Below are 24192 nucleotides of genomic sequence, written 5' to 3' on the forward strand. Positions count from 1 at the left end.
AAAGTACTTAATTCTTCCTTATTTATATCTCTTATATGATACCAAGTATATGTCCCCTCCAAACCTTTTCTATGTCCTTAAGAACAAATGTTCATTACTACAGTGTATGCTTTGTTCTCATCTATAGAGTTTTGAAACAAAAGCTGTCACTTCCAGCTTTTACCACTGCTAAGCAGTGAAAGGTGAGCACACAATACAGTCATAGGTATGGCTGAAAGTATGCTCCTTTCTTCCCTGGCTCACTAAATAATACATTGGCAAGAGGCACATATAAGAGATATGGTGTCTTGTAACTGCTATCAGATGTATGTCTATCGTGCCTGATGGTCATTAGTTAGATGAGATCAGCAAGTTAAAGAAATTTTACATTTGTGTTTTCCTTTAACAGGTTCATGACTGCTGTAGCAGACTCACAAGAAGGAAACTTGACTGAAAAAAATACTGGGGTAAGATAAGCTCATTACAAATATGCAACTTAATGGATTTTTTAAAATAGGTTATCTCGTGTGGTGCCTGATAACGTTCATGTAATACATGAGAATGAGGAGATAAAAGGAAGAAAAATAAAACAAATGCCTCGCCTTTGGTTTACTCTTCATAAATATTAATAATGCATGGTTTCTACTCCTTTCCTATTAAATGAAACAATATGCCAATTTTGGATACGAAATGTGCAGACCGTTAATTGAGAATTAGTGCTCCTGTGTGAATTACATCAGAATAGTGGCACCTGTGAGCACTGCTACAGTTAAGTCACTTGCCATTTTCATTTTAAATTCTGTTTTTTCAAGGTTTATAATTTAGCCACCCATATTTGCATCAGCCTAAAGCTTAGCATATAAAATGTGAGCTCAAATTAATCTATTGTCTCAAAATATGGCTACGATTATTTAAGCTTTTGTTTTTAAATTAGATAATCTTTTTTTTTTGCTCATTTCAGACACTTGTTTAATCTCCTTCATGTAAGAAATGTCTGAATTTTAAATGGAGAAAAGTTATAAATACTTGAAGCTTTATGTACCTGCTAAAGAACTGCAGCTTTTCAAACCACGTAAGCTCAGAGGAACCTCAGAAGAGTGTGTATAGACAAAAAAGAAAACACATTGCTCAGTGAAGAACTCTATGTGGGGTCCAGCAGAAGACTCCATGATGACACAGCAGCAGCTGAAAATCCCCACTATGTAGAAAGGGATCAGCCGCCTCTGTGTCTTCATGGCTCCTTGTGGACCTTGTGGATGGTTGTTCCCTGGCCTGAATATCCACACTTGGAAAGAGGCAGTAACTGGATGGGTTGGGGGAGGATTTGGGGTGTTCGGGGGGTGGGGTGGGGTGGACAATGCACATTGGGATTGGGACTGTATTATCTTCTCCACAAAACCTGCTCAATGGTGCGGAGAGGGTCTTTAATGGCAGCTGTGGCCAGAGGAGGCTATGACAGTGCAGTTCCATTGGAAACATGCTTTTAGGGAGGGAGAGGGATATTGCTGCTGAGGGCAAGAGCTGCTACAAGGCCTCTGTGTGGGTGGCCCTGGCCTGATACTGGTGTCCCAGGATGTGTGGGTATAGGAGGTGGGACCTGATAGCCTATTTCACATAAGAAAACTCCATCCCCTTGATAGAACAGTGTGGGGAATCTAACAGAGATTTCTGCCCTCAATTCATGTTCTTCACAGGTTTTACCATGAGAAGTGGAAATGTGGCCCAATATGTGGGCTTATGTCTTATACAAGCTACATAATGTTACTCCCTCATATGCTCATTCTGCTAACATTTGATTGTTTCCCATGGGATTGTGAATCTTCTTGGCTTCACACCTAGCCAAATGACTCAAGAGAAGTTTGGCTAAGCTAAGAAAACATTTTGTTTTCTGTCATAGTTACAGCTTCAGGTCACAATGTGCTGTGGGTTCTGAGCTTTCTCGCCCTTTTCCACATGGAACTTTAAGCCCAATTCAGAAGGGCCAACGAGTGGCTCTTCATGTTTAAAAGATCTATTTTTTCAGATAAGTTTCCCTGCCCTGCAGCAGATTGACATTATATGAATGTCAAAACACAGCAAGCCATTGATTTTGTTCTAATCTTTTTCTTCCTGATTGGATTGGAAACTTCTTTCTCTACCAGCTCTTTTCAATGCTTTTCTATTAAAAAAAAAGTAGTGATATGGAGATTCATTATGTATTGGGAAGATACCAGCTGTTTATCAACCTCAGAAAAAAATACCTCCTTGTAATGACAAAAGAGGATTTCCTGGGCATCTATAATATACTGTCTATGATCACGTCATCCCAAGTGACCTGTAGCATTGCCATGAGAAAAAGCCCTGAGACAGAGCTTTTGGGCTGAGTGCTGGCTAAAAAGGTACTTGTAGCTGTGCGTAAGAAGAATCTGTCTCCTGCTGTTTGATTCCTGCTGTGTTCAGGGAAACAAGATTGTGTACATAAATAGGATTGGTAAATAAATAAATAGGATTGCATCAGATAGCAGGCTTCCATCATCAAATTCTCCTCCTAACTGAAACAACCCATAGGATCCTGAAGTTTATCAAAGCTCTTGAGTCAAAAAGGGGTAGCAAATTCTCCAGGCTCGGAGCTTTGTGTGAGCTGTCCCAGAGGTGTTCATTATCAAAGCAGGTAGCTGTGATTTTCTTCTCCAAACAATGCAATTACAGAGAAGGTCACTTGATCTCAGGGTTTATTGGCTTGGGTCTGGGTTCTTAGGGTAGGATCCACAAAGGTACTAGGCATCTAAGTCCTAGTTTTAGGCTCCACAGTGATCCAGAAAACTCCCGTCAAACCCTGTGTGCTTCTAAGTTTTCAGAAAAGTTCTATTAGCACCTACATTTCTGCCTCTGGGCACGTGCACTGCTGCCTCTTTGTAGGTGTCAGGTGCCCTATCTCCCACCTAAGCCCCAGAGCAGGCTATTTAAGAATCTATCCACAGTGGAACAGTCTTTGGGCCAGAGAGAGAGAAAGAGTGAGACAAGGAGTCTGTAATCCAGTGAGTGGTTAAGGCACCTACCCACCTGGGCAATGGAGACCAGTATTCCCTCTAAATTTTCCCACCCATGTGCGGAATGAATTTTTTATTTGCACCAATATGGAGCTGATGTGTGACACATCACCTTCATATTGGTGCACATAACAAAATTCATGTGGTGAGGGTGGGGCTGAGGGGTTTGGAATTTGGGAGGGGGCTCAGGGCTGGGGAAGAAGGTTGTGGTGCAGGGGTGTGAGGGCTCTGGCTGAGGGTGCAGGCTCTGGGGTGGAGTTGGGGATGAGGGGCTCGGGACTGAGGCAGAGGATTGGGTGCAGAGGGTGAGGGCTCCAGCTAGGGGTGTGGACTCTGAGATGGGGCCGGGGATGAAGGGCTTGGGGTGCAGGAGGGTGCTCTGGGGCTATGGCAGGAGAAAGGACTCCCCCCAGTGCTCTCTCCCTGCAGCAGCACCTGGGCTGGAGGGGAGAGGCACCTCTCCCTGCCGCGGGAGCTGTGGGGGTGGGGCTGCAGGATAGGTGCCCCTCCCCCAGCCCCAGCAGGTTTGTGCTGCGGGAGAGCTGTCCCGGCCATGCCGGGGTCCGGGTTACTGCCCTGGCTGCAGCAGGTCTGGGCCACAGGCTGAGTTGGGGCCGGGCCACACTAGGTCCCAAGGAGGTTCCCTGAGTGCCTGCACAGTGCTAAATAGGCTGCTGCACGACCGCGCAGCTTACAGGGAACTTAGGTGGAGACTCTGAGTCTAGTCCCCCTGTTCTAATCACTTCTTCATTATTTATCCACAATGGAACAGCTTCAACAGGGGAGACTGAGGAAACCCCACATCAGAATGTCCCAGAATTCAGTGATTAGAGAACTCATCTGAGCGGTGGGAGACTCCTGTTCAAATCCATTCTCCCCTGCTGGCAGGGAAGGGGGTATTGAACATGGGTCTCCCACATGCTAGGTGAGTGCTCTAACCACTGGGTTAAAATTATAAGGTGGGCAGCAGCGCCTCCTCCAGCTGTTTTTGTGTGGAGAGAAGCAGGCCCCTAACTCAGTGCTGGAAGAAACAGCTTAGATGCTTAACCCAACCTGATTCCAGGGCACAAGGTCCCATTCGAGGATTGCTAACAGAGTTTCAACGTACGCACCTATCTCCATGAAGGGGTGGGACTTAACACACATACCTCTCATTGCCATCTCCCATTGGATAGCTTAGGTGGTTTCCTGCCTAGCATGTTGGCCTTTGGATTGCATTCCAAGGCATTTATCTCTCCCCCATTCATTGTATAGGGAGCCTAGGCAGCTAACTCAGGCCAGGTCTACACTACAAACTTAGGTTGATGGAAGTCGCCATACGTCGACCTAATAATGTATGCGTCTACACTCCCAGGTCCCTTACACCGACCTGACTTGCGTGAAACGTTGACTTAATTACTCCACTTCCACAAGAGGCATAGTGCTTAATTCAATGTTGATGGGTCTACAGAGAGGCAGTGTAGACGCGGCATTGTGTAAGTTGACTGAATTGGTCTCCAGGAGGTGTCCCACAATGCTCCGCTGTGACCACTCTGAAGATTGTTTTGAACAAGCCCTGGGATCTTTTGCATTCCCATTTCCTGTTTGATCAATGTGGAGAGCTCGCCTGCCCAGCTGATTATGGTGACTCAATGCCCCAAACGCGCTCCAGCCTGGAGTACACAGGAGATGGTGGGACTTATTGGTCTGTGGGGAGAAAAGGAAATGTAGGCACAGCTCCGATCCAGCCAAAGAAACATAGACACCCATGAAAAGATTGTGTGAGGCATGAGGGAGAGTGGCTATACCAGGGACACTCAGCAGTGCTGCATGAAAATCAAAGAACTTTGGCAGGCATACCAGAAGACAAGGGAGGCAAACAGTCATTCTGGTTCTGCACCACAGACGTGCCACTTCTACAATGAGCTGGATGTGATTCTCGGTGCTACCCCATCACTACCCCCAAACGCAATGTCGATACCTCCCAGGAGTCTGAATTTCAGGCTACCTCAGGCAACAACAAGGAGGACATTCTGGATGAGGAAGAGGAGGAGAATGGGAGACAGGTGAGCGGGGGATCCATTCTCCCTGAGAGCCAGGAGCTATTTTAATCCTAAAGCAGTCCAGCAGGACAGCATCATGGATGAGCATGATGCTGGGGAAGGCACCTCTGGTGAGTATGCAATTTCAGTCAAACTGTAAGGGTTACATGCTCTTATATTTTATATTTAATATGAAGAAAAAGTGAGGTGAAGTGGGTGTCTGCTTCCCACTGGCCGCCCCAGCTATACAAAGGGTGCCCCCTGGAAAAGATTGGTTATGTCCACAGGGATGGCCTGTGAATCCTCCATGGAGATCTCCAGGAAACGTTCATCCATTGCAGAAGGTTTCTGGGGAGGGCTGCCTTATTTCTTCCACCATGATAGGACACTTTCTCATGCCACTCTGCTGGCATCATTGTGGTACACAGCATAGCAGCAAAAGGACCAGGTCTGTACCCAGATGCTTGCAGCATCTGCTCCCTTGCCACCTCTGTTACCCTCAGGAGGACTGATATCACATAGGGTCACCCAGGGGAGACGGTGGAAGTTTTCATTACAAGTGCTCATACCGCAAACAATAGAGCATGTGATCCCCCACCCATGGTGATTTCTGGGTCCCTCAATCATAGCGTGAGTGGCAGGGATTGGAGTTGACTTCAGAATCTTTAAGCCCAGGGTGACTTCTACCAGCAGCATTAAGGGAAGGGGGGTGGGCTTCCAGTGTTCTCTCATGGCCACAAACCCCTCCCTCCCCCCGGAGCTGCGATTTGGGAGGCTTAATGCTGGTCCCAGTTCTCAAAGCAACATCCATGTTGCTAAGGGGAGAGGGCATTGTCTACCTGTCCACATGTGCTCCCGACGTGGGTTTCCCATAAGTTGCAGCACAACACCCATCACCATGCCACTGGGTCATACTCACCGTGGGTGGAATAGCAAACCGGTTCATTGAATAGCTAGGGATTCTGATTATGTTCTGGCTTGCATTAAAGTGTAATGAGGGGAGTGACTTTTAAATAGCAACCTTGTACCAGACCCAGGCAGAGGTGAAAGTAAGCTGGTACGGTACGGTATGGTACGGCTTACCGGCAAGAGCCAGTACATCGCCGATCATACGGGCAGGGAGCAGCTTCCTTGGCCACTGATTTAAAGGGCCTGGGGCTCCCGGCAGCAGCCAGAACCCTGGGCCCTTTAAATCACCGCCAGACCCCGGTTCCAGAGCCCCGGGGTAGCAGCGGCAGCCGGGAGCCCTGGGGCTCTGGCGGCTATTCAAAGGGCCCGGGGCTTCCCGCAGCAGACGGAGCCCGGGGCCCTTTAAATCACCGCCAAAGCCTCAGTGCTGGAGCCCTGGGGTAGCAGTGGCGGCCTGGGGCTCCGGCAGCGATTTAAAGGGCCCGGGGCTCCACTGTGATAGCGGCAGCCGGAGCCCCAGGCCCTTTAAATAGCCGCCAGAGCCCCGGGGTCACAGCGATGGTTGGGAGCCCTGGGGCTTGGGCGACGATTTAAAGGCCCTGGGGCTCCCGGCAGTAGCCGCAGCTACCGCTACCATGAGACTCCGACAATGATTTAAAGGGCCCAGGGCTTCCAGCCACCACTACCACAGCTGGATTTAAAGGGCCTGGGGATTTAAAGGCCCCGCCTCTTTCGGTTGCCCTTCTGGTTGAGGCCAAACCCCCCCCCCCCCCCGCTCAGGACTCCGGCATACCGGTAAGTCCTTTAAGTTACTTTCACCCCTGAAACCAGGTAATGCAATGACAATAGTTGCCTGGTGCTCTGCATGCCTTACAGTGGAAAGCTTGGCCTTCAGCACATCCTCCACACCAGCGAAGAGGCTTTCGCAGGTTGGAAGATGGAAAAAGAGAATGTGTGATGACATGTTCAATGAGATAATGAACACCTCTGGGACAGCTTACACAAAGCTCAGAGCCTGGAGGATTTAATTGTCTGAAAAACTGAACATGGAGAGCAGGAGAGCATCCCAGGAATATGAATGTGCCACGCAGAATGAGATGCTGCAGATTATGAAGGACCAATCAGACATGTTGAGGTGTCTGGTTGAGCTTCAAGAAAAACAGGTTGAGGTTAGACTCCCTCTGCAGCCCCTACACAATGACCTGCAAATATTGCCTTGTTCCCAATCCCCCTCCCCCAAACATTCCAGGAGGTGTGTGTGTGTGTGCGGTTGGAGGTGAAGTATCCCTTCCACTTAACACCGGGGGAGGTTACTAAGAACAAAAGGCAGCCATTTGAAGACCTTTGATGGGCAAAACTTCTGTGCTTTCACGAACAAGCTGACTTCGTTTTTCCCCTTCCAATTTCTTCACACCGTTTGCCCGAGGTTAAATTATTTTCTTGTTCTTTCAGTTTATGTTTGTGCAATAAAAGTCAATGTTTCAAGAATGCAATACTCTTTATTTATTCCAAGCATGGGGTCTTGGGGAGGGGCAGGGGAGGTACAGGGAAACTGATGCAACAGAGGGGATGGTATGGGAAGCCACAACGCAGATAAGCAGCACACATTACTGTTGCTCATTACTGTAATGGCTTTTCAAAGCCTCCAAGAGATGCAGAGCTCCTCACTGGGCTCTTCTTATAGCCCTGGTATCTGGCTGTTCAATATTAGCTGCGAGCCTATCTGCCTCCACAGCCCACCGCTGCGGAAATGTCTCTCCCTTTTCCTCACAGATATTATGGAGCACGCCGCAGGCAGCAATAACAATGGCAGTATTGCTCTCACCGAGGTCTAATTTAGTAAGCAAACTGTGCCAATGACTCTTTAAACATCCAAAGGCACATTCCTCCACCATTATGCACTTGCTCAGCCTATTGTTGAACTGCTCCTTACTGCTATCCAGATGGCTGGTTTATGGCTTCATGAGCCATGGGAGCAAGAGATAGGCTGGGTCTCCCAGGATCACTATTGGCATTTCAACATTATCAGTGGTTATTTTGCGATCTGGAAAGAAATTCCCTGATTGTAGCTTTCTGAACAGACCTGTGTTCCTAAAGATGCACATGTCATGCACCTTTCCTGACCATCTCATGTTGATGTCAGTGAAACGCTCCCTGTGATCCACCAGCGCTTGCAACACCACTGAAAAGTAACCCTTTCAGTCTATGTATTCTTTGGCAAGCTGGTCTAGTGCCAAGATAGCGATATGCGTTCCGTCTATCGCCCCACCACAGTTAGGAAACCCCATTGCGGCAAAACCATCCACTAAGTCCTGCACATTGCTCAGAGTCACTACTCTTCTTAGCAGAAGTTGATTAATGGCCCTGCAAACTTGGATCACAAGAACTCCCACGGTGGATTTACCAACCCCAAATTGATACCCCACTGACCAGTAGCAGTCTGGGGTTGCAGGATTCCACAGAGTGATCACCACTTGCTTCTCCACAGAGTAGGTCTTATTTTAGTGCTGCTGTGCTTCAGACCTGGGGAATGTGGCCTTCTGCATTCGAAAGTTCTCCAGCCTCTGTTCGTCATCCCATAGCTGCCAATTGATGCAATCCCATCAGTCAGTGCTTGTTTCCCGGGACCAGAAACGGTGCTCCACCGTGTTCAGCTGCTGCACAACTGCCAGCAACAACTGTGAATTGTTTCGTTCTATGACTTGCAGCCTGGCTGCTTGAATGACATAGCAATGTTCCACGTGGCGGTTCCTGTCTCGGCTCTGGAAATACTGCAGGATAAGGCGCAAGGTGTTTGTAAACCTCACAACAAGAGTGCAAAGCTAAATGGGGTCCATGCTTCTTGGGCTATGGCATATGTGCGGCTAAGCCAGGCTTTTGAAAAAAGGCATGAAAAAGCATGGGTTGTTTGCCATTGATATCAGAGGAGGGAGGGAGGGAGGGAGAAAACTGCATCATGGAAGGTTGAAGCCATATTCTCATTCCCCCCTGCAACAATGTTTGGTTTCATGAGGCATTGCAAGCCCTTCCCAAAAACGCCTGCAGCTAGTTGCACTGTGGGATACATACCCATGATACACTGCTCTGTGCATCGATGAAAGCGCTGCTAATGAGGATGCACTCCACCAACACAATGAGTGTGATGTGGACATGCCCGACTGACTTAATTTCTGCAGCGCCTGGATGTCATTTTAAATTAAGTGTAGACATGCCCTGAGGCTTTGTTGGTTGCAGTGTTGTTCCTGTGATTTTCTAGGCACCTAAAAGTGAAGTGCCATAATACTGAGTATTGCACTGCCTAAGCTCCTTTGTTGATCCAGCCTTAATATTTTTCATGGTGGAAGAATTAGCACATAGGTAATCTGTTCACTGGCATGTGCTCTCTGGCTATATGAAGAAGCAAGCAGGTTTTTTGTCACAGCCATACATGACCTGTAACTCATATTTGCATTAAAATGCAGTATCTCTCCCTACAATTCTGACAGTTGTATCAAATCTGAGAGAACACAGAACTCACCTGTCATAACATTCATTGCAGCACACACTGATTATTCAGCATTCATTCATTTTAGCCCCCACCCTATTTGTAAATTCTCCCTAATTGTGCACTTGCATTCATGATAGACAGCAGTGCTGCTGGCAATATCAAAAATAAAATATCTGAATAACACACTTAACTCACTTGCCAATTAACATATTTATACAGTATCATCACATTGAGCCTTTCACTGACTCCATTAGCTATATTATAATGGATCTGGTTTAAAAAGTTGGCCTGTGGATGTTGCATTTAAAGCTTTATATTTTTAGGGCTTTGAAAAACTGCATCACTTCTTCTTGGCCTTTTAGCTAAGATTTAATAAGTCTTTTCTCTCTACTATAATATCAGCTTAATGTCTGACACTTCCTCTCCAGGGGATTTTTGTTGCTCTTGCTGGAGGTGGAGAAGGACTCTATGATCTAATGGGCCTTTTCTGTCTCTAATTGCTATGATTCTATATATCACAGACAATGTAGTGTAAAAATGCAGTGGTTTTTGTTAAATGATGTTTATAGCTGTGGGAAACAAATGGCAAAATAATGTCCTCCTTCTATTTTTACAAGGCTGTTGCAAGGAGCCAAACATTGTGAGCCACAGAGAAGGAATCTATAAATCACTTTCACAGATGGGGCCGCCAGTGTTCAGTAGTCTGGTATCAGCAGTGGTCCAAGAACAAGTTACCTAATTAAACATTGCTTTACCTTTAAACAGATGTGCCAAAATCTGTTATCAGTCAGACCAGTGGTCCAAATTTACACAGGCATTATCAAAAGCAGAATTTGGTCCATATGTTTTTAAGTAAACCTGTTCCCCAATCCACCTCCTGTTTAATTTATTTTCTTTTTATGCATGGAGGTGGATTTACACAAGCCCATCTGTGTTGAAATTAACTATTTCTGCCCTCCTAGCCTCATCACCCCCATTTCCTTTCTCTTCATATAGTGAAGTGATATTCTGCTGTGTGGCAATAAGTTCCCTACCAAGATGCTATGATAATGAAAGCACCCCGGGTATCTGAGTCACCATTGCATTATTCCAGTTTTATGCCATTCGTAACTTCATTAATCTCAATGGAATTACACTGATATAAAGTTGGAGTTATACAATTGTAAATCTGATCCCTGATTTTCTTAATGGTATGGGAAACCAAAATACTGATAGAACCCTGAGTGAGAACCCCCCCCCCCCAATACTTAGGCTGTAAAAAAAAAAATCACAGTTGAACTAAACTTAAGACACTGCATGGAAGAGGATTTGGAAGTGGGGCTACCGCAGATCCAAGAGCCTGTCACAGGCCACAGAAAACTATATAGACCCATGAAATCAATAGCAGTCTTTCCATTAACTTCTATGGACTTTGAATCAGGCTCTAAGCGCCCACCTTGTAACCCATAATACACCTGCTTGCTATCACTGCGCTAAAGATAAACTAATTTTGGCTAGAATTATACTTTAGAACCTGATCCATGAAAAGTTATGAGATGCTTTCCCAATTCTTCTCATGCATATGAAGGAACATACATTTTGTAACATGACTTTACCACCTACCTGGTTTCCCACAACAAAACAAAAAACAAAATAAAACAAAACTATTTTTCTTCTGGGTCTGAAAAGCCTGCAGTTTTATTTAAAAAAAAAATCACAAATAATTCCACTGCATTTAATACATACTACATCTCAGTAAGCGATGCATAAAAATAACCTCTCAAAACATTACTACTGTGATGGAACTTGCCATGAGGCCAAATACTGCGCCCATTAAAGGTCACAGGTATGTTGACATTGACTTTGATTGGTGCAGGAGCAGGCCCAACCTTTGCCCGGTCCTTGCCCACACTTCACCCACAAGTTTCTCAGACATATCTATTTAGAACAGAAACCATAGCCCCTGTCCTCGCCATGACTAAGAATCAGGCTAATCCTCAAACTACTTCCACCTATGTCCAGCAGGACTAGCTAATACTCTTTTAGAAAGCCTCAGATAGTATTTTCCAAAATTAAATAACTACCTCCACCACTTTAATCTTTTCCCAATAGACAAGTTGGTACGAAAAGATGTTAAAATGTTACAGCAATGCTCAGTGTCCTGTAAAGATCTAGTATGCTATCCTATCAGCTTAGATGCACAGGAAAGAAGATTAAATTAACAATACTGCCTTACTGCTCTCATGAATGAGATGCTGCCCTCTTAGACTCAGCCGTTTTATACTGTCAGTTGTCACTTGCTCCTCTTAACTCAAACCCCTAAAATATAGGACAGTCCCTTTTTGATCTTTACTTTTTAAAAAGAAACGATATAACTTTATTTTTATTTATTTATAGTACATAGTGACTTCAGTACTTTGGCTGAACATGCATTTGTTGATATATTTAGTAAAATGTATCTTTGTTGATCATTCATTAGTTGTACTAATTTAGAAAGTTAATGTTTAGTGACATGTCCATTTCTCATAGGGTCTTTGAGCTAAGTTTGTAGTAACAGTATCACTATCTGAGATATATTTAATTACACATTGCTTGCCCACCCCCTATGTAAAGTAAACTTATAGAACTTCAGATATTCCAACAGCAATGAGTTCAATGGGAAATTATTAGACAGATGGAACAGATCTTTTTAATTTCTCCTTTCCCCCTTTCAATCTGCAGAGCAGACATGAAGTTGTATATATTTTTCAACTACCTTTCTCGGTTCAAGTAACACCCTCCCAGCCACAGATGCAGTAACCGTCAAATTGAAAGTTCTTAGTGGTCTGTGTCTCTGGCAGTTCTAACTGTACATACAATGAAAAGTAAAAGTTCTCTAGGATAAAGATATAACAATACAACTGTGTCATTAGTGCATATGCATCCTATATTAACATGGACAGTGAGTGGCCTTGAATCAAATCTCTTATTAACCATCCTGATGAGATCACATCATCAGTTGTGACAGTTAATAAGACACCTTTTACGTCCCTCCTACACCATAACAAAACTACTGAAATATAAAAGGCACATCGTCACCTTTATGGGTCCAAATTAATGCACCTTGCACTCAACTATGGCTATAGGGGCAGATGTTCCAAAGAGGAGAAGGCACTCTTTTAAAGTGTGTAATAGGGCTCTATCCAAGTCTTGCCAGTGATGTCTGCCAAGGAGAGAGACAGCTCCAGATGAATTTACTAATGCAGTTTTTCAGCCTGGATTGTGCAGAAGTAGGAATCCAGCCCAGAGTAGCTCTCTTACTCACTAAAATATTGAAGTCTGCAGTTCTTTTAGCAGGTCTCTAGTGCTACATTTTTAATGAAGTTGTGTACAAAGGCTTTGTACTTGTGTTCAAGCTAAATTCCAGCTACTGACCAGTCAGGCCTCGCATGAACAAAAATGCCCCTTCTTTTCCCAAATCCATTGGAGTTGGACAATTCCTTCTGTTCTGTGGGAAAGTAATGCCTTTTTTTAAAGGAACTACCTGTTATTCAGTGGAATTCACAGTGCTGGGTAGGAAATCCTCCACAGGAGAGGGACATTTTTAAGACACTAGATCTGTTTGATTGCAAAAACCCTACTACTGGTGTCTAGTCATCTCCAGGCACTTGTGTACACCCCATTCTTCTAGCTAGTTCAGCTATATACATTTGAGATTTTAATTTACTCTATCTTAAACAGTCCTGGATAATTATCCAAATCCAAAGCACAAATAACTGCTTTCTAATATTTAATGGCTGATATCTCTGCATCTAGGGTATTTATGAAAGCACAGGTGGCTTTGGTCAATGGAAGTCAGGACCCTCAATACCTTTGTAGATGTGGGTCTGACTCTGAAAGACTTGTTTGCGGATGGGCTCCATTCAGAATGGTTGCACCACAGTGAAAAATAGTGAAAGTGAAAAATGTTACTTAATTTCAAGTGATGTGTTTATGGTAAGGCTTTGTTCTAGACCAGGAAATCTTGGAAGTGCTCCAGACCATGAACTTGAGCAATGTTTGTTTTTAGAGTTGAGATTATTAGTGATGCTTTTCCCAGCACTTAACAATAAGGAGTTTCCACATAACAGTTCTTCGGTGGCTCTGTGCCGCATCTAAGGAAATGAGGGGCAATAGGCGTTTCCTGCCCCTGTTTCCTGCAGGCTGGGGACTTTTCTTTCCCTTGGGAAGTTGCTTATGTCATTGACAATCTGACGCTGCACTTCCAGCGCCTGCCCTCCTGCAAAGAAGAGTTCCCAGTGCGTTCTCGGCTGACCTGACCTTCGGGGAGCAGAGCAGCCTGGCCTGGGACATGTCTGGCTGCGCCTGTGGGGTCCCATCACACGCTAGGCTCCCGGGCTAGGCGCGGACTTGGGGCAGGCGGGTGTGTCCTTCACGCGTTGGTGCCACGTGTTTTGACCCCGCCGCGTGGTGCTTTTGCAGGGCGCCCTGGAGCTGGCGAAGTTCCCGATCCAGAAGGGCTCCCTGGAGCGCCTCAAGCAGCAGTGGGAGTCGGGCGATGCGCTGAGAGCCGGTCCTCGGGGGGGCTCCGCGGGAGGACGCCGCCGCAGGCGCTCGCAAATCCCGGAGGGGAGGAGAACTTGTCCCGCGCCAGCAGCAGCGGCCGCCGCCGCCCTGCGGGAGGAGGAGACCCGAGCAGCTGCAGCTGGCGGCCAAGAGGGGCGAGTTCAGAGCCGGCAGCCGGATAAGAGCCGCGGCGGCGGCAGCAGCACCATGGAGAAAGCGCCGCGGGCCAGCGAGGGGGCCGAAGTGGCCAAGGAGGAGCCCCGGGACGGCCGCCGCAGGCTGGAGCGCTTCCCCATCCCCTGGGAGGAGCTGAGGAGTAGGTTTGAGGCCCCCAGCGGCGCGGCAGCGGGAGTCAGGCAGGTAAGAGCCACGGGCAGGTGCCAGACACGCGCATTCCCTCTCCCCCAGCGAGTGGCAGCCCCCGGGAAACTTCCCCTGGGCCGGACCAGGGCCTGCCGCTGAACTCAAGCGAGGGTTGCACACACTAGTCCAAGCCTGCTTCTTCCCAGCTTGATCGGCCCCATGGTCCAAGTAATGGAAGGAGACAGCCACCAAGGGCACTGACTAAACACCTTTGTGGACCTGGGCCCCAGGGACTAGAGTAAAGGAATTCACAGAGGTTGTTCTTCTTCCATCTTTTATGTGACCTTTCCCCCTTGTGGCTGTAGGTACCTAAGGTCTCAGACCTCTGCCTGGCCTCTGTGCATAGCACAGGGATGGAGGAAGAGCTCTAACTCTGACTCTAATTGATTCTGCCATGTTAAGTCCAAACCTGACTGTGTGTCAGAGGGAGATGGAGCAGTGGCCAAAAACTCAGCAAGGGAAAGGGGGAAAAATGAGGTGATATAACATGAAGCATTTTTAATGGAATGAAGGTAAGATCAATGAGTACACTAAAGCATTGATAGGGAACATTGTTAGGATTTCTAATGTATTATGTGAATTCATTGTGCGAAGCAATTTTAATGCTATCTATCGTCTACAGTACAGATATGAAAAGTTATGGGGAAAAGTTACTAAGGATGCTCAGTTACTTTGTTAACTTGGCAATTTTATTTATAGAATAGAATTTGTCTTAATTAGCTCCTTTGCTACTCTAGGTGTCCCTTGGTGCTTTACAATAATAAGTTAGATAGGCAGTACAGGGACTGTGTAGCAAATGAGGTAGGCACTGTGCATTCAACAATAGTTCACACACTACCTTGCTTTAAAGACTTTTACTGAAAGAAAGAATATGGGCTGTTTGAGAGTTTTTTTTTTTCCAAGTAGTTCCATGAGATCTTTACTTCCCACCTGGACCCAATGAATTCTTTTTAGTAATACCTATCTCTCATCTGTAGATCTCAAAGCGCTTTACAAAGGTTGGTACCATTAGTCCCATTTAAAAGAGAAGTGAAGTGACTTTCCCAAGGTTATGGACACATTTCTGGAATCAGAAAAAGAATTTCAGCTTTTCCAACAAGAACAGAAAATAAAGTCACTCTGTGATAGATTGAATGTGTTTTAATAAAGTTGAATTAAAAGAAAGACTTAAGGGTAAGGGGGAGAGAAGGTTGGGTCTGTGTTTGGAAAGTTGGAGAAAGTATGTGGCATATATTTGTGGTTACCATCACTACAGACATGAAATAAAGGTCACTTAACAGGACTATTAATGGAAATTGTCCAGCATATGGCAAACATGAATCACAGTTTTCCTTCCATAGAGGTTTCATATATCAGTTTTAAAATAAAAAAAATAAAAAAATAATATGTTTAGTTAAGAATGGCCATACTGGGTCAGACCAAGGGTCCATCTAGCCCAGTATCCTGTCTTCCGACAGTGGCCAGTACAGGTGCCCCAGAGGGAATGAACAGGTAATCATCAAGTGATCCATTCCCTGACGCTCATTCCCAGTTTCTGGCAAACAGAGGCTAGGGACATCATCCCTGCCCATCCTGGCTAGTTGCCTTCTTGATGTGTGTATGCTACTTAGACATCAAGTCTGAGCAACCAGGCTTTGTGGAGATTAAGTGTGCAGGTGTTTGGGGCTGGAGGCTAAAATCCATGACTACTACCTCAGCCTATATGGATTTTAGGTGGAGTATATGCTGCAGCCCCTGGGGTGTTAGGTCTACTAAAGCCACATGATGACTGGTCCGAGGTCCATCCCTGCTTGTGCTCCAGTGACACCTTTTTTTACCAGATTGTGCTTAGACTAGTGCAGAAACTCTTATGTCGCTCTTCTGTGGTGAGTTTCACCCAAAGGAAGAATAAATCTATACAGTCAGCATAATGTAGAGCACATATTATAAGCCATCCTCTGTAATTAGGGATAAAAACTAGATTTTCCAAATAGTTATGTTTACTTGTATTTAATAATTTATCAGAACAGGGAATACTTCTGTTATTGCAGAAGTCAGTGGAAGTTTTGTCTATGAAAGCATATGCTTTCTTCTATTATCACCAAGTAGAAAGGATCCGAAAGGCCTGTATCCCACTGTTGGACAATCAAGGAGGAGAAAAATGGCTAATATACGTTACGCGTTCCCTCTGCTGCAAGAATGTGATACTCTGCTTCACTTGGCAGAGGAAGGCATGTCCAAAGGGGAAGGAACCAGCAACAGTCTCTGCCGATAGCATGCTCTTCTTCTTACAATGCTGTCCCAAACAGCAATAACTACTTTATGGTTTTCAGAGACCATGGAGAGATGGGTGGTACAGGGCTGCTATGCCAGTGAGAATATACGCTATAAATTGTGCTCCTATTGGTGAGGAAAGAGGATGGGCTGGAAGGTGCAGAGGTATGCACAGTTGGGGAGAGTATTTGTTTGGTTTGAGATTTGCTTGGTCTTTCCTGTTTGTTTCCAGATTGCAGGCTGATACCAGAGAGCCTATCTGATGTCAAGCCATTCATGATGGGAAGATATCATAAATTAGTAGTTCTTGATGAGCTGTGAATCTTAGAAGGCATGTGTTTTCCTTATGTGAAACTCTTTTGTGTGTGAATGGGAAGCATGTGACCCTGATTAATGGCTGTAGGATTTGGCTCTTACACAAATCTGTTTCTAGTTAGGGGCCTTAAACCAGCGGATATGAGTTTACTGTACAAAGTTCATTTATTTCCTTTTACACAAGCAACAGGTGTAAATGGCTTACATAAAAAGGAGGTAGGAGACACCAATGCCACTAAGAACAAATCCATGCACAGATTTTATACTATTTGAATGGTCATCTAAACATCAGTCACTTAAAGGAAATATAAAAGCACTATGGAATCTACATGTAAAGAAAACCAGCAAAAATATCCAGCAAAGTGAAAACTGTTGGCTCAAACCACTTGCATAGTGACAGTGGTTTATTCAGAGTATCTTGAAAAAGCTGGGGTGAGTATCTGATACTCTCGATTTTCTAAAATAATAAAAAATGAAAGTTGAGGCATTATTGCAGGTAAAGAGTTACAAAAAGCAGCAGTCACAACGTTAAGGAAGAGCAAAGGAACTGATTTAGTAAAAGAGGGAATTTTAGGCACATTAATATAAGTAATGGACAAATTTTCAAACATGGTTGCTTGAAGTTAGGTACCTAGATCAATATTTTGGCACGTAGACCAGATTAGTCTGTTTTTCAAACAGACACACAACTCTTACTGATTTCAATAGGAGTGGCAAGTAATTAGAACATCTAAAAATCAGGCCACATCAAATTAGGTACCTAAATCTGGATCTAGGTGACTAACTTTGGGCATCATACTTTTCAAGCCATTACTGGGTCAGCACCCAATGACATCAGCAACCACATCTCCATTCATGAGCCAGCAAGATGCTATGCTCCTCTAGGACAATACAGCCAGCCATCAAAAGTCGGCAAAGGATGTAGGAGCCGGAGACAAATTGTTATTGGCTGGGGTGGGGGTGAGGGGTGGGGTTAGTCTTTGAAACATACTTCCAGAGGACGTCAGACTAATCTGGAGTCTGACCACTTTCTGGGAATACTGCAAAACTTTCCCTCTTTGACAAAACTTTCCTCCCATAGACAAAATAATGGGGAAAGGGCAAAAGAGAAAAAAGACCCACATACGTGTAGGGCCTAAAAATATAATCATCTACCAGGGAAGGGAGAAAAACAGAAGACTCATGAAGTCCACTAGGACCTCACCAAGGAGACCTAATTGACTTGGGAAGTACTTAGATGATGCACTGAGGCAGATAGATCCCCATGCCTGAAAATTTTGACCAATATCTTCAAGATATATTTCATATACTTTAATTTTTTCTGTTGGAGTTATTTGAGTTTGGAATTTTGAATTAGAGCCTTGCAACCTGACCTGAACTCAGTGGGACCCAAACTACAAGTGGCTGCTTTGGCTGAGTCAGAAAACAATCAGACCCTCTTGGGCTCAGGTCAAGTAATTGTAGCTCCTCCTCCTCCTGCCCATGTGGTTCGAATGGGTGTGGCTGTGTGCTTCACTTGTGCTGGTTGCACCTACCTTGCTGTGCAGTGTGTGTGTTGCATAGGGAGTGTGCCAATGAGTTACAGTACCTTTTGTTCTGCAGCACACACAGTGAAGAGAGGTGTTTGTGGCTGGCAGGAGCGGGGCACACAGCCGCCACTGCACCAATCCTGAAGGCACCGAGCATAGGAAGCCTCTACTAGGTTGAGCCCCAAGGATGAGATGGTGGCAGTGTCACTCACAGAGGTTTAGGGGGAAGCATCATGTCTGGATCAGGTCTGAAAAGGTCTAGACATTCTTGGGTCGCCTGTGCTGAAGTTAGGTTTGTGTCCAGATCGGGCTTTAATTAGGCCCGAGCAGACCTCAAATTTGAATGGTGAATAAGTGGCACCTTTTGCCAGCCTGACAACTCTGTTATATAGTTTGCAAGAGTTTCTGTCTAGTGCTTTATTTTTTTGGACAAGACATTATGGACTGATGGCAGAATTCCCAAGCAAAAATATTTACATACTCTTTAAAACTCAACTGCAATCCCAGCTCATTTAGGCATGTCACATTGATGTACAAGAATTTGAAATGAAATGCCAGCCACCAGACAAAGATATAAAGCAATACTGACTCTCTTTCAGCTGAGAAAGCTGCTGTCAGTCCAGGCATTGGCTTTCACTGACATAACAAGGCAGGCTGGGGCAAATCAAACTTTCTTTGCAAGCACATTTCTTCCCCATTTCCGTTCATGGACTAGGTGTGAACATATTGAGAAAGAAGTCAGGATTTATTTAAAATGCTTTATGAAGATGCAAGTTTCTTCAGAAAATATCAAATGCTGTCACTCCATTTGTGCACAGATCTGAAGTGTCACATCCTAAATTAAAAAAAACAAAAAAACAAAAAAGAGTGGATCTATCACCTTTCAATGAACACCCATCATAGTTAGGTACTTGCATCAAAGGGAAAATATATACCTAAATATTTGTGCAGTAGTGATTCATGGATTTTAAGGGCAGAAGGAACCTTTATGAACATCTAGTCTTAACTTTCTGTTATTATGGCCCTATTGATATTTGCTTGTCCTAATGCAATACATTTAAAATATGTAAATGACTAATACATTTGTCTACTTAAATCAAAAAGGATTCTCCTGTGTAGTCCTTTCTTCATGTTTAATGGATAGAACTCACTGGGTTTCAGACACCTGAAACTCATTCAAGCTCCATTAATGTTTCTTCTCTCTGGAAGTTACTGAATATCAATGATTTATGACACTTAATAGTGTGCTAATTTGTTTTATGTCAATGTAAGTCATTTAGGGTATGTCATGAGATAAATTGCTGTGAAGTGTGGCAATGCATCATGCATATTTTTTAGGAGGTAGAAAACAGTTTAAGAATGCAAGTTTGAGTGTAATTTAATCAAATGCCTACTCTGCACTAAACCTAGGTATGTATGAGCACTTTCATACTGGCAAAGGCAATAAGAAGAAAACATAACATCTCATACAACAAGCTGCATAATTAAGGCTGTCTGACATTCCATTTAAAATATTTTCAGGTTTTTATAGTTCATGTTATTCATGTGTCAGTCCAAAAAGAGAATTCACTGTAATTCCCCCAACTTTTCCCCAGCTTATATATTTAAACCAGAAACTGCTCTTTAGAAGTGATAACTATATTGTGGATGTTCTTATTTTTTCCTGAATATTTAAAACAATTAGCAGGCAGGCGGGATTTGAACAGGTAGCAATAAACTACTCTCAAATTACTTTTGGAGACTTCTTTTAGTATTTGACACAGGTAACAAAAGACACCTTCAGGGGGTTGACAATGACTCTTTAAATTAATAGACTATCTATGCACCATGGACAACATTTTCAGAAGCATTTATGCTGACATATTATGTAATTTATCTAATTCTCTAACTTCCTTCATCCTTTCTTACCAAGGACATTTTACTCCTGGGGGAATTCTTTGTCACTGCACATACGCAGAATTCATGTCCCCCGCAAATTTCTTTGCTTCCCTGCAGAAAAATGACTTCTGACGGGGAAGCAAAGGGAAGCCGCATGAGCAGTCATGCACCCTCCCTCCGTGGCAGTGCAGGCAGATCTGTTCGGGCACCCAGAGCAGCCTGTAGAGATGTAAATCACCACCGGGGGGGGAGATGGGGGGGAATGGGTAGTCATGAATGTGTGAGAGAAAGAGAGAGACACTCTGTCCCTCTCACTCTCTATTGTGGCATACTTGGTGTGGAGGGGCAGAGCTTCGGGATGTTTCTGAGGAGATAAGCATGGGGCAGGCTCTGTCCCCTCAGGCAGAGCAGAATGTAGCAGCCTGTCTGTTTAGTGAATTGTTCCCATTGTTTTTGTGAATTCCCCCAGGAGTATAAATCAGGTGTAAAAGTTTTATGGCTCCTTTACATTGCCAGACTGGTGTAAGGGACAGTATGGCCTTATAAATGCTTATGGTCCTTTAGTGATTAGAACTGATCTAAATTTTTGAACTGAAAAAATTTCCTATCAAAGTGTGCTCCATGAACTGTTTGCGTCTGACCTTTCTGGAGATGGTCCGTAGCCAATATAAATTGTAAATTTGATTTCCCCAGCCTTCACTTGCTTTTCAGTTGCCTATGATTTGTCACAGAGGTCACTGAAGTCACGGATTCTGTGACGTTCCGTCACTTCCATGACTTCTGCAGCAGCCCCTGTGTGGATGGTCAAACCAGGACTTGAGGTGGAGCAGAAGCAGCACCTGGAGCTAGGAGCTGTAGGTCGCCGCTTCCCAGGAGCCGGAGTCTGCCCCTGCCCCGCCAATCCCTTCCCCCCATGCACCGGCAGTGCCCCCCTGGCTATCCCTCCAGCACCCATGGTGCCCCCCCCCACGGCCACCCCCCGAGCCGCTCCCCCCAAGTTTTAATCAGGGGTATATAGTAAAAGTCATGGACAGGTCATGGGCTGTGAATTTTTGTTTACTGCCCGTGACCTGTCTATGACTTTTACTAAAAATACCCATGACTAAAACGTAGCCTTACCTCTGATGTAACACTGAGCATATGGCTGCATATATTTGTTGACTAATAACTAGAAATAAAGGGTCAAACCTAGCTACATTACTTTTAGGCAAGGGAATTTGGAGATTTCTTCCAATACTTCCCACTCCTATTCTTCATCCACTATATTTTAGTTTAAATAAATTACCAAAATAATTGAAACCAGTGTGATTATATTGTTATTTTGACAAATAAAATATGTAGAATTTTGCAGAATTTTAGAATATCGTGCACAGATTTTTCAATTTTTTGGCACAGAATTCCCCCAGCAATAAAATTTGTACGAGACTGCATTCTTTGTTTATCAGCCCCTGTTACTTTCCACCTGTAGTCTTAATTCTGTTTGTGACATCACAGTAAGGGTATGTCTACACTGGAAACTTCAAAGTGCTGCCATGTGAACGCTTTGAAGTGCGAGGGTGGTTGCGCGCGAGTGCTGGGAGAGAGCTCTCCCAGCGCTCCTGGCAATCTACCTCCACGAGGGGATTAGCTCCGAGTGCTGGGAGCCCGGCTCCCAGCACTCGGAGCCTGTCTACACAAGCGCTTTAAAACACACAGACTTGCTGCACTCAGGGGGGGTGATTTTTCACCCCCCTGCGCCAGCAAGTTAGAGCGCTATAAAATGTAAGTGTAGATAAGCCCTAAGTTTTTTGATATTTTTAAGACTGTTGTCTTCAAGTGAGGAATAATCAGATCAGATAAACATTTAAGAAAAAAAGACACCAAAAAGATACTATTAATAATAAAGAATGAGGGGAGACTGGTATAGAAAATATGGTATCTAAGGAGAATAGCTTTCAGATAGAATGCTTTTCAAAGTTTTCCAAGAGGCACCCAAGAGGTTTAAAGGAAATGAGAACTATATGATTAAAGACTAATTACAGCAAGCCATTTTCCATAACCTTTATTCCACCTGGATTTCTCAGTTGAGCAGCCTGAGAGACTAATTACCAATGCTGCATGGATTTCAGAGGAACACTTCTAGAGTCCCAACCCATGCAACTGTTTTGAAATAAACGAAATTTTTAACAATAGATACACTTACATCAGAAATGAACAATTCCAGTTTAAAAATACTAACAAAGTATTCCTGAGGTTGCACTGTTTTTTTAAAAGCAGATCTATTTTCAAGCTAAAGGTAACCAAACAAAAACAGTAAAGCTCAGTTTACATATTGAAAGATTTATTTTGATAAAAAGAATTTAGATCTTTTTTTATATGTTAATAAGCCTGAACATTTAGAAACTTCTCTATAATACTATGGCCCATATTGTTGCTAGGTTACACTATGGTTCAAATCAAATGAAGATCAAATAATGTCTGTTTCTTAATTAAGTATTTAGTGGATCAATGGAAGATTATTAGATTTAAAGTACAACCACTACATACAAATTCAGGTTATCCATTTTTGTAACTGAATGCAGCACAGTACTCCTGCTACATGTCTGCTCCATTCTTGTAAGGAGTCAGAAAGGACCAAGGGCCAAAGTCTCTCAGCTGGTACAAATTGAATTAACTGGAGCTATGAATCTAGCAGTCACAGAAATGCTACTAATAAACTAAAATGCAGCTGTCACAGTCCTATTGTCACATTTTGGGGGTGCAATCCAGACAAGTGAGAGGTTGTGTCACTGCTTGTCCTGTGATCCTGACTACCTTAAAATGCTCTGCTGCTCTAGCTCCCTTTCTGCATGCTCCCAGCTAGCACACTGGCATGCACAGAGTGTCTGTGTGTTGAGCACCCTGATTCAGCAACTCTGACTCCAGCAGCCTGCTTGTTATATCTCATCCACACTGTGGTCTGCACCAGCCATGGTTACCACTAGTCAAGTGAACCCAACACACTTCCAGTCCTGAATGTCCCCAAACCATCTGCCCTGAAATGTCCAACTCTCTCCTGGAACATTCACTCCTTCTCTACCTCATGCTCTGCAGATGTGGCTGAGCAGGGTTGCTTGGGCCCAGAATTGCTCCTTAACCCCTTCAGTTCCACACCTCGCCATACTTTACAAAACACCTATTAGATACAGATTATAACATAAGTGAATTGGGATACACTGAACTGGTCAGGGCAGCTGAAACTTCGATGAGCCCCTTGCCCTCTGGCACTTGGGATGTTCTTAGGGTCCACACCCACCAAAGGTTTTTCTTTAACAATTTGAAGGGTCTTATTTGTGGTGTATATAAAGGCAATAAAGAGAGAGAGCAGGATTCTCTTATATTGTAATGGAGATTTCTGTCTGGATTGTTGTGGATAATGAAAATTAACATTTTTCTCTCAGTGTTTGGGTGGCCTAAGCTGTTTTTGTCTGGTGGTTGTTTTGCAGTAAGTGTGTTTTATTTATTCCTAAGTTTATAGATTTATCCATTTTTGGTTTAGAATGTTGTTCTACATGAAACTACATGATTCACAGAGATAATGACCTGTCTGCATTATGAACAAACCCAAACCCCACCTTTGTGTCCAAGGAGGTCCCCCTGGCAGCAGAACTAGGGTGATTAAGCTGTACAAGTGGTGGGAGAGAGGGGTAAGCCCTCATAGTTGTGCTCTACACTTGTGTGGCAGTGGGCAGGTGGTAGCAGGGAAGTAGTCATGGATAGAGCTTAGCTGTTCACATCTGGGAGCATCTTACTCTGATTTCTTCCTCCTATCCCATGTGTTGGCACTATTTCTGGAAATCAGGCCACTGGTCTCTGTGCCTTCCCAATGCAATGCACCTAACTGGAAAGGAAAGCGCCAAAATCATTCCCAAACCCAGTTCTCCAGC

At 44.3% G+C, this 24192-nt stretch overlaps 1 protein-coding gene across 2 annotated transcripts in view; it reads left to right on the forward strand.

The window, feature by feature from the left end:
• Positions 1-13851: 13851 nt before the first annotated feature.
• The window catches only part of XIRP2 (xin actin binding repeat containing 2), a 141668-nt gene continuing 131327 nt past the window's right edge, over positions 13852-24192 (forward strand). Inside the window, exon 1 of one of the 2 annotated variants that reach the window (XM_008178425.4) lies at positions 13852-14309. In XM_008178425.4, coding sequence (XP_008176647.3) covers positions 14157-14309 — 153 coding nt within the window. In that variant the 5' untranslated portion in view covers positions 13852-14156. The remainder of the gene's footprint in view (positions 14310-24192) is intronic. The other variant, XM_042860774.2, reaches the window with a different exon arrangement.

This window comes from Chrysemys picta, chromosome 11 (assembly GCF_011386835.1).
Source record: "Chrysemys picta bellii isolate R12L10 chromosome 11, ASM1138683v2, whole genome shotgun sequence".
NCBI classification, from domain to species: Eukaryota; Metazoa; Chordata; order Testudines; family Emydidae; genus Chrysemys; species Chrysemys picta.